The 11,747-nt window shown below is 41.8% G+C and overlaps 1 protein-coding gene across 2 annotated transcripts in view; it reads right to left on the bottom strand.

Moving 5' to 3' along the window:
- Window positions 1-10,429, bottom strand: part of LOC115200966 (conserved oligomeric Golgi complex subunit 7) — a 42,253-nt gene extending 31,824 nt beyond the window's left edge. The window contains exons 1-8 of one of the 2 annotated variants that reach the window (XM_029764131.1): window positions 10,126-10,427; window positions 9,787-10,006; window positions 5,348-5,496; window positions 3,242-3,358; window positions 2,005-2,173; window positions 1,677-1,759; window positions 663-785; window positions 128-326 (exon numbers count right to left, since the gene is read on the bottom strand). In XM_029764131.1, coding sequence (XP_029619991.1) covers window positions 128-326; window positions 663-785; window positions 1,677-1,759; window positions 2,005-2,173; window positions 3,242-3,358; window positions 5,348-5,496; window positions 9,787-9,949 — 1,003 coding nt within the window. In that variant the 5' untranslated portion in view covers window positions 9,950-10,006; window positions 10,126-10,427. Of the gene's footprint in view, window positions 1-127; window positions 327-662; window positions 786-1,676; window positions 1,760-2,004; window positions 2,174-3,241; window positions 3,359-5,347; window positions 5,497-9,786; window positions 10,007-10,125 lie in introns of both variants that reach the window. The other variant, XM_029764132.1, reaches the window with a different exon arrangement.
- Between the last annotated feature and the right edge of the window lie 1,318 nt (window positions 10,430-11,747).

The raw sequence follows: 11,747 nt of genomic DNA on the forward strand, positions 1-11,747 counted from the left end.
TGTCTAGCTAAATCCAGCACTATTTCGCACCTCAGCATTGACTGACTTGTTCATTAATATGCACTGTCCCTGTTAAAGACAAATGATAGGCCTAAAACTACATAGGAGTAGTAGCAGGTGAACCGACCCAGGTGTGGCAGCATAGCTTGCTCCAGGCTCCTGCCGAAGGTGGCAGCGGTGTGGTGGAGCTCCAGTAAGGTGTCCATCCGCTGCTCCTGGGGGGTGCGCTCCATGGCCGTGCTCAGACACACAGGGATGGAGGGCACCATGGCCCCCAGGGTCTGGATCAGCAGCACCGTCACCACCTCGTACGGGTTCTTAAATACCTGGTGGGGGGGAGGGTAGATGATACACAGTCAATTGGGGACATGGGGTTAGGCTGTAGATTGCAAAATAAACATGGATATAGTGTATCCTTGAAGCTCTGCTGACATGTTCGTTAAAGCAAAAGGCAAATGTGTGTTATTGTACAGCCTACCAGCGTAAGTTATGCTATGAAAATGGTGTATAATTTATGGTATGAGTGTGTGAGGATACCTAGGGTGTGTGTTGCTGTACTTAGTGTGAGGATACTTAGCTGTGCGTTTTACAGTGAGACGAAGTGTGTGAAAGATGCCTTGTTGTGCGTGTTACGGTATGAGACAGCGTCTGTGTGAGCATACCTGGCTGCTCCACTGTAGCTGTGAGTGCCAGGTGGAGAGCAGGGTGTCGTAGAGTTCAGCCAGCTGCTGGTTCAGACTCAGCTCACTCTGAGACAGATCCTGCCACACACTCACCAGCTGACCCTGGAAACAAACACACACTCCTACAGATAAACCCCGTAAGACCCTAGCAATTACAGTCCCTCCAGGATTACGCAATTCCGCGATCGTATAATTCATGCAAAAATCAACCAAACCATGCAAAATATGAAAGAGCTCGTAATTTTGACCAATCACGCACTTTTACTGCAAAGAAGGTCAGATCAAAAGAGAGTTCGCAATTTCGACCACTGTTACCGCAGAAAACAGCCCCATCAAACCACTCCTCAAATTTTTTGCCCTGCCAGTGTGTGAATCTGATGGTTGATAACTGACAGATTACAACTGACAGGCAGAACAATGAACAGGAATCCATTTCATTTATCAAGAAAAGTTACAGCTAAAGTGGGGGGCAAATTGTTTCACACTCCATGCAACGCTGTGTTGGAACACAAGAGAAAGTCATGCAAAGCATGTGAAAACTATGTCCGAACAGCCACCACAGCAGCGGCAGATCACCATGACTGAAGACTGAAGTGATGTGCAGCTTGCGATTTATTCATTACTTTTGAATGACCCATTTTACTGACTCGAGAATCATTATTCCTTTTGTTTGAACTGCCGGCCGCAATGAAGGATCGATTGATTTACGCTCCTCCGGCTCAGCGGCTCCAGAACTGTCTATCATGTGTTCACGCAAGAAAATAGATCATGCTGCAGGCAGCATAGAGACGGAGACTATTCGGCTTAAAATACTAGAACTGAGCACATACGACTTTTTAATTGCTTTATATGAAATGAACATGATCAAAACATAAATCTGTAATGCCGCCGTAAAATTAAGCATTTTTGGCCGCAGATATCACAACAACAAAAAACCATTGAGAAATCCTGGGGGGACTGATTAAATGAATCAGTGATAAATGCAATACATACCTTATGACACTTGTAGTAGTAGGCAAGGAGCTGGGGCATTCTGTCTATCTCTGTGAAGACTTTCACAAACAGCTTGGCTTGGTCTACAGGGAAGAAAAGCATGAAGAGGAGAAATAGGAGTTTAGAAATAATATAAATACTGGATTCAGATGAAGGCAAACACTTAATTTCAACAGTATTCAGTCAACAGTTTAATCAGCAATTACTTAGGAGACCAATGTATATGAAAACCACCATAGACCTTGGCATGGTCTGAACAGGATGTCTAAACTAATGCGGATTCAATATTCAAACTCTCAATCCCATCCTTTACAAAACAGTATCTTACCTACAGACATGGAATTGAAGGTGGCTACTATCTGGGGGCTGGCCAGGGCCTCCAGCCTGTTCTTCAGAGCCTCCAGGTAGACACATTTCTCAGAGTAGTCTGGTGTATCCACCAGCATGGCTAGGCTGTTCTGCATGGCGGTGAGCTTAGAGGAGATCACTGTCAAATCCTGGGGAACAAGGGAGCGCTGGAGGTTTAGGTTAAAACAAAATGACTAAGCACACGCACAAGACTATACACAAAGTCTACAAAACATTAAGAATGCCTTCCTAATATTGTGTCGTTCCCCCCCTCCACCCACCCTCAGAACAGCCTCAATTCGTCGGGGCATGTACTCTACAAGGTGTGGAAAGCGTTCCATAGGGATGCTGGCCCATGTTGACTCCAATGCTTCCCACAGTTGTGTCAAGCTGGCTGGATGTCCTTTGGGTGGTGGACCATTCTTGATACACACGGGAAACTGTTGAGTGTGAAAAACCCAGCAGCCTTGCAGGTCTTGACAAACCGGTGCGCCTGGCACCCACTACCATACCCCGTTCAAAGGAACTTAAATATTTTGTCTTAGCCATTCACCATGTGAACAGCACACATACACAAGCCACGTCTCAATTGCCCAATGCTTAAAAATCCTTCTTTAACCCATATCCTCCCCTTCATCTACACTGATTGAAGTGGATTTAACAAGTGACATCAATAAGGGATCATAGCTTTTACCTGGATTCACCTGGTCAGTATATGTCAAGGAAAGAGCAGGTGTCCCTCACACATACACATGACACTGACACAAAACCCAGATCCATTCACATACGCACGCACATATGACAACACAAACACACATGCATACCGATACAAGTCCACACCCACTGTATTCGGTGCATGCGACAAATACCATTTTATTTTAAATTAAAATCAGTAGACCCTATGGCTTCCCATAAATGTGGGATCCCTACCCTGACTCTATACCACCGAACATAAATATGTAGTTCTGCCTTTTGAGGGGTTAGAATTTTGGGATCTCTCATACTATTAAAGAACACCAAAAAGGCAGGATGTGTAGTGCTCTTTGTAGAACAAGAATAATATTGTCATAAATAAAATGTGCCCAATTATTTTATTGTACCCCTATAAAATAATCATTCTGAATCCTAAATGTATGAAATCTGTACAAAGAGTGAATCGCCAGTGTTCTATATCACAGGATAGGAGAGCAAAAGTTTTAGAGGTAGTTTGACGCCACCTGGGTCTTGAAGGTCTCCTCAATGTCTGCACTGAGCGTGCTCCATTTGTCTGCTTCCTGTAGTGCATCGGCAGCCAGGTGCATGCGAGACTTGACCTGATCAAGCTCCACCAAGACCTGCAGCACAGAATCAAGAATAGTAAAACATACAATTCATATTTTGCACATTGTGAGCTTGTTATACTATTTGGATAGTATGATATCCTGTCCAGGTGCTAGATCGTAGAGTATTATGTGCCTGTGGCCATGAACGGACTGTGCTGCATCTGTGTTATGGGTCTTTGCTTAGTACAAGTCCCTTCACCCAGTCTGTCTGTGTATTTGTAAAATTCAGTGGGAAGAAAAAGTATGGTGACCCCTTTAGAATTACCTGCATTTCTGCATAAATTGGTCAGAACATTTTCTCTGATCTTCATCTAAGTCACAACAATAGACAAACACAGACTGCTTAAACTAATAACAAACAAACAGTTATAATTGTGCATGTCTTTATTGAACACACCGTGTAAACATTCACAGTGCAGGTTGGAAAAAGTATGTGAACCCTTGGATTTAACAACAGGTTGACCCTCCTTTGGCAGCAATAACCTTAACCAAACGTTTTCTGTAGTTGCAGATCAGACCTGCACAACGGTAAGGAGGAATTTTGGACCATTCCTCTTTACAAAACTGTTTCAGTTCAGCAATATTCTTGGGATGTCTGGTGTGAACCGCTCGAAGTCATGCCACAGCATCTCAATCGGGTTGAGGTCAGGACTGACTGGGCCACTCCAGAAGGCGTATTTTCTTCTGTTCAAGCCATTCTGTTGTTGATTTACTTCTGTCTTATGGGTTGTTGTCCTGTTGCATCACCTAACTTCTGTTGTGCTTCAAATGTCAGACAAGATAGCCTTACATTCTCCTGCAAAATGTCTTGATAAACTTGGGAATTCATTTTTCCGTCGATGATAGCAAGCTGTCCAGGCCCTGAGGCAGCAAAGCAGCCCTAAACCATGATGCTCCCTCCACCATAGTTTACAGTGGGATTTTTATTTTATATTTTTTTATTTTACCTTTATTTAACTAGGCAAGTCACTTAAGAACAAATTCTTATTTTCAATGACGGCCTAGGAACAGTGGGTTAACTGCCTTGTTCAGGGGCAGAACGACAGATTTTTACCTTGTCAGCTCGGGGATTCGATCTTGCAACCATCCGGTTACTAGTCCAACACACTAACCACTAGGCTACCGGGATGAGGTTTTGATGTTGGTGTGCTGTGCCTTTTTTTCCTCCACACAGTGTTGTGTGTTCCTTCCAAACTCCACAACTGTAGGTTCATCTGTCCACAGCATATTTTGCCAGTAACGCTGGTTAACATCCAGGTAATCCTATGTTTGGACAGCAGTGGCTTCGTCCATGGTGTCCTCCCATGAACACCATTCTTGTTCAGTGTTTTACGTATTGTAGATTCGAGATGTTAGCATCTTCCAGAGATTTCTGTAAGTCTTTAGCTGACACACTAGGATTCTTCTTAACCTCATTGAGCAGTCATCACCGCAGGACGGCAACTCCTAGGGAGATTCGCAACAGTACTGAAATTTCTCCATTTATAGACAATTTGTCTTACCGTGAACTGACTTTTAGAGATACTTTAGTTACCCTTTCCAGCTTCATGCAAGGCAACAATTCTTAATCTTATGTCTTCTGAGATCTCTTTTGTTCGAGGCATGGTTCACATCAGGCAATGCTTCTTGTGAATAGCAAACTGACATTTTGTGAGTGTTTTTTTATAGGGCAGGGCAGCTCTAACCAAAATCTCCAATCTCGTCTCATTGATTCGACTCCAGGTTAGTTGACTCCTGACTCCAATTAGCTTTTGGAGAAGTCATTAGCCTAGGGGTTCACATACTTTTTCCAACCTACACTGTGAATGTTAAAATTATGTATTTTTCTTGTCTATATTGAATACAATCATGTGTGTGTTATTAATTTAACCACATTGCGTTTGTCTATTGTTGCGACTTAAATGAAGATCAGATCAAATTTGATGTAAAATTTAGGCAGAACTCCAGGTAATTCCAAAGGGTTCACATATTTTTTCTTGCCACTGTAAATAACCTCTATACCTGCATGGACTGTACAGTGTCCTGCTCAAACTTCCTAATGTCCTCCTTGACCAGGACCATCTGCTCCTTCAGGAACGACGCCTCCTGCTTAAGAGCCTCCACATCCCGCAGCACTCTGGGCATGTTCTGCAGGGCCTGGTTACTACTATCTGAAATATAATTCAAAAACGAAATTAATTTGTGCCAAGGACTGGGCCCTGGTCAAATGTTTTCTGTTGTGTCCGTAAATAGTCAGAGAAGCTGGCGACATGGCATTGGTACCACAACACAACTGCCAGTGCCAAGTCAGATGGAAGAGGTAGATCTGCACTGACTGAGATAAAGGAATTACATTTAATTAGTTAAGAATATGTATCCTATGACTCTTGGTTCTTCCAGTTCAGTTAACAACTGAACCTGGAATACTTTACTTCCTTAATAGCTTTGTGGAACAGGCAGCAATACAATAACATGAAACACAATAATTAGAGTATGTCTAGGCAGGGCAAATCCGTTTTGGTGACTTCTAGTATGTCATCAAAATAAATCAATCACTTCCCGTTTTTGGACTCATACAGCAGTTGTTGCCTCATGAAGTACAATACCATTGGAAATTAATGTTGAAAGTTCCATTTAAATTCCTAAAACTTAAGTTGAAAATGGTGTCGCTGCTTCCTGTTGACAAGACATTGAAAAATAGCCCGATGTCACAGTTTTAAAATGTCCAAATCAATATGCAAAAACATTTTGTGATATTGAAAACCTAAAAATAAAATGTACTATCTAGACATACACAACCGTTCAAAAGTTTGGGGCCAGAATCCCATTCAAAAGAAGGCCAGCATCCCGGAGTCGCCTCTTCACTGTTGATGTTGAGACTGGTGTTTTGCAGGTACTATTTAATGAAGGTCTGTTTCTCAAACTAGACACACTAACGTACTTGCCCTCTTGCTCAGTTGTGCCTCCCACTCCTCTTTCGATTCTGGTTAGTGCCAGTTTGTGCTGTTCTCTGAAGGGAGTAGTACACAGCGTTGTACGAGATCTTCAGTTTCTTGGCAAATACTCGCATGGAATAGCCTTCATTTCTCAGAACAAGAACAGATCAACGAGTTTCAGAAGGAAGTTCTTTGTGTCTGGCCATTTTGAGCCTGTAAATCGGACCCACAAATGCTGATGCTTCTTTCATCAGAAGAACAGTTGTCAGCTGTGCTAACATAATTGCAAAATGGTTTTCTAATGATCAATTAGCCTTTTAAAATGATAGACTTGAATTAGCTAACACAACGTGCCATTGGAACACAGGAGTGATGGTTGCTGATAATGGACCTCTGTACGCCTATGCAGATATTCCATTAATAAAAAAATCTGCCGTTTCCAACTACAATAGTTATTTACAACGTCTACACTGTATTGCTGATCCTTTTGATGTTATTTTAAAATGGACCAAAAAAAAGTGCTTTCTTTCAAAAACAAGGACATTTCTAAGCAACCCCAAACTTTTGAACGGTAGTGTACATGCGCAACAACAGTAATCATATTACTTTAATGGCAGCACCTTAAACTGAACATGCACAAATGGCAATAAATCACACAATCGGTTGGGGGGATATGCGCTGTTGAAACTACCACAACAACTCAAAAAACACATAGCAACTGGAGATATTTTTACATCACTGGTTAGAGGACAACCTGTAGAACACAGTCAGCTCCATTTTGGAACGTTGAATTTTGATATTGGAGAAAGGCAACACTTCTGTAAATCAGTCATCGATTGTCACATTGAAATCAATTGCGTGAGAGGGGGAGATGAGGTTGCACGTCCTGTTAAAACTAACACAGCTCAAAAACCACACGGAATCTGGGAATAATGTGTGCACCACTGATTAGAGAACAATTTGTAGAAGACAGCTAACTACATATTGAAGTGTTGCATTTTGATTTAAGTGGGTTGCTAACATAACGTAAGTGTAACACTTTTTGTGTGATATCACGCTGAAATCAATAGAACAGGTGGGTAAACGATTGAACAGTTTAAACAGTGCTACACCCAAAAGGCCACATGGAAGAACCTATACATGGTTGGTTAGATGAATGGCAGATGTTGATTTCAGAAGGCTGCCACCACGGAAAAGGTAAGAAACCACTTTCAGTAAGTTATCCTCAACGAATCATGACCCACCATAAGATATCAACAGTGACAACGGTTGGCTGCTATTTAAGTCATAAACTGATTTGACAGTCAACTATTGGTGTGGCCAGTGACTTTTATAGAGACCATCCTGAATTCTCCATGCCATTTCAGAAAGAAAATTATACCTGCGTTCTAAGTCCTGCGACCCCAGCCCGTATGACAAAAATCAAGAGTACAAAAGATATTGATCTGTTTTAAGCAACTGACTGTGTAATTTTGTTGACTTTTAAACATCACCAATCTGAGGTAAAAACTTTGTGCAATTCCCCCCAATTTGATGTGGTAAAAACATCTGCTTGTGATTTTACCAAGTTACAGTTCATATAAGGAAATCAGTCAATTGAAATTAATTAATTAGGCCCTAATCTATGGATTTCACATGACTGGGAATACAGATGTACAGATACCTTAAAAAAAAGGTAGGGGCGTGGATCAGAAAACCAGTCAGTATTTGGTGTGACCGCCATTTGCCTCATGCAGCACGACACATCTCCACCGCAAAGAGTTGATCAGGCTGTTGATTGTGGCCTGTGGAATGTTGTCCCACTCCTCTTCAATGGCTGTGTGAACTTGGAACCTGGATATTGGCGGGAACTGGAAGACGCTGTCGTACACGTTGATCCAGTTCATCCCAAACATGCTCAATGGGTGACATGTCTGGTGAGTATGCAGGCCATGGAAGAACTGGGACATTTTCAGCATCCAGGAATTGTGTACAGATCCTTGCAAAATGGGGCTGTGTATTATCATGCTGAAACATGAGGTGATGGCAGCAGATGAATGGCACAACAATGGGCCTCAGGATCTCGTCACGGTATCTCTGTGCATTCAAATTGCCATCGATAAAATGCAAATTGTGCTCGTTGTCCGTAGCTTATGCCTGCCCATACCATAACCCAGGGATGTAAACAAATTTGTGGACAACATTTGAGAGAAATAAGATTTACATGTTGCTTTATTATTTTGTTCAGCATACGCAGGGCCGGTCCTAGCCAACCAAGGTTAGACCAAAAACTAACATCCATGGATGTGGGAAATCAAGGCTGGTCCGGACTACATACATTTTTTTTAAAAAGACATCCAAAAGGCGTCAGTGTCGGTCCGTGCTTACTAAGATACAGCCTACAGTGTCAGCTGAAATTACATTTTAGGAATGCCCATCTATGTTGTAGGCCTACCGTTTGTAAAACACCCCAAAAAAGGCAGGTCCAGACAGGACCCAAAAAAAAACGTCAGCCCGTTCTTACTGGGATGTAGCCTACCATGTCTGCCTGCAATATCATTTTTGGAATGCCCATCCATGTGGTAGGCTCACTGTTTGTAAATCAGGCCGTTGCATTGGCTTTATTAGTCCTGATTCCTGTGACTAATCAATGTGGCTATTTAAGATCTGAATATCTGCTACCCAACTTTTTCAGGAGTTATCCTGAGCCTATTTGCAATGTGTTTACACAGTGGGAAATACAGAAGTATTCGCTTTTTTTGCTATGAGCAGCTCTTAAAATTTTTTACTGATACAGACTTGAAACTACTGATCATGACAATTAACCCACGGGAGGAATCTCCTGGACAGCAGTTGTGAGTAGCCTGATTGTCCATTCCATATTGTCCATTTTACTTGTTTATTAACATGTCAGCACATTTTTTATTTGACTTGGCACCATTTAGGTTAGGCTATTCAATCTGATTAACCAACATGATGTAAAAAGTTTCCATCTTATTACATTTTATACAGAAAAGGCCACATACTCTTTCTACCATATGCTATATCTGCTACATGATTTATGTTAGATTTTTGTTTCCCTGCCTTTGGGCACCAGTTATCACATGGCGGTATCAGCACTCACCAAAAATGTGCAAATGACACTGGTTGAGAGAAATTGTCCTTGTTTTGGGCAGAATTGTGTGAGGTTGCATGCGTTGTTGGAGGTGTATCTTGTTCAGTTTCTCTGCTGCCCTCATCAATCTGCTGCCATAGATGGCAGCCTAATCCTGCCTAATGAGCAGTCCAACCCCGAGTATATGTCCCGTCACAGTGTGAAACACTTTTCACGCCACTTCGATTCAGCTATGACAGGAAGTGACTTTTTCCACGGCAGATTAGGGGAATTAGCTAGGATGTTAGGAAAAGTGTTAACGAAAATGAACCGTTAACCTGCTACGAAAATCACTTCCGGTCGTAGCTGTATCGAAGTGGCATGAACGGAGTATGTCCCACGTCACAGTTAACCCATAGGTTAAAAAGTTAGTTAAACAAATCTTTGGTTACCCTCTATTGCATTGTTAACTTCCTGAATGAACACCTGCAGTTTCATGACCAGCGTCGCCGCGTGCGCATCTGCCTTCCCAGGCGCATCCTTCTGCATCTTGAAGGCCCCATTCACCCAGTCCTTCACATCGAAATCATCGTCCAGAAATTTTGAGAAGTCCATTTTGCTGTCCGAAAAACTTCAGATAGCTGGTGAATTAGGTCATGAGAACCCAACGCTCTGTGTGGGGATTAAAACAAATTGGACATTGACAGCTTCGTTAACTACCAATAACATTCACTATATGGCTCATATATTTATCAAATAGTAGCTACATGTATATTACAAGTAACACTCACCATTTCACTTCTGAATGTGACATGCACATAGACTTCAAATGCAGGTAAACGTTAGCCAAGTCCGGGTGATGTAGATCTGCTTCTTTTCATTTGAAACAATCTAATATCTCCCCATTACAGGTTTAGAAACGAACAGAAAATAAACAGCCCATGAGAATGAAATGACCATAATAACTAAATAGAGTTCGAGCAAAGCAACTGCCTCCTCCAGAGCTAATTTGAATGGACTAAATCATCTAAAAAATGATATCGGATTTTCAGTTTTGATGACAGTAAGTTCCGGTTTGAGCTCACTCTATGACCTTCCCCTAGAAGCAAATGAGGATAAATGGTTCCTATATCGCGTGCCCATTGCAATGATCTCTGCTCGACAATGTATCAAGATTATATAAAATATTTTATAAAATATTAATTCAAAGCATCCGTGAGGTTAACCTTCACTATCAATTATAACATGTGTAGATTAAAATAAAGTACTGAGGAACGAATTTATTTGTGTTACACTCGAAGTCCCTTAAAAACCAAATCCTGCTTCATGGTGGCCTTTTTTGATGAGGTTTAACAGCAGCTGCCATCCAACTGGACTGGAGTATAATTCCCTTATACTTTGCTCGTAAAAAGTAAAATAAATAAACAAATACCCTACCATTTTACCCTAAATTTGTTAAAAACACAACAGCCTGAAAGGGCAGGACACCATCACTCAAGACACCCTGTAACTCTTCTGATGTCAAATCTTGTACACCCAAATACTTATCTGCAGCTGCCACCACAACCTCTATTTTCTGCAACTTATGTTCCATCCCTGCAGTACAGTTGATAACCATGAATGGTAAAAATCACTCGTTGGCCTATCCCTCTGTGTTGATACAGATCTACTACTCACACGAATCCTCTCAGGATCCCTTCACCATGGCTGCCGTTTTTCGGGCTCCTAACCAATTGTGCTATTTTGTGTGTTTTTTCACATTGTTTGTAATATTTTTTTTTTACATAATGTTGATTCTACCATCTCTTATGACCGAAAAGAGCTTCTGGATATCAGAACTACGATTACTCACCTCGAACTGGACAAACATTTTTTCTTTGAGTCGGACACGAAGGATATAATGTTGCTCCCAGATAAGGCCCAAATCCCCGTCATTCACATTAAGAAAATAAGGAAATACAGGGGGCGGAGATCAGGGTGCCTTCTGAGAATTTGTTGGCGATTGGATAACCCGCCTCTACCATCCGTTTTATTAGCCAACATGCAATCACTGGAGAATAAACTGGATGAGCTTCATTTGAGACTATCCTGCCAACGGGACATAAAAACGGTAATATCTTATGTTTCACCGAGGCGTGGCTGAACGACGACACGGATGATGTACAGTTGGCTGGGTTATCCGTGCATCGGTAGGATAGGTCAGCTACATCTGGTAAAACGAGGAGTGGGGGTGTGTGTCTGTTTGTCAGTAACAGCTGTTGCGCGATGTCTAATATTAAGGTAGTCACGAGGTATTGCTCGCCTGAAGTAGAGTTCCTCATGAAAAGCTGTGGACCACACTATCTACCAAGAGAGTTTATCTATATTTTTTTGTTGCAGTCTATTTACCACCACAAACCGACGCTGGCACTAA

This window comes from Salmo trutta, chromosome 10, assembly GCF_901001165.1.
Source record: "Salmo trutta chromosome 10, fSalTru1.1, whole genome shotgun sequence".
NCBI lineage: Eukaryota > Metazoa > Chordata > Actinopteri > Salmoniformes > Salmonidae > Salmo > Salmo trutta.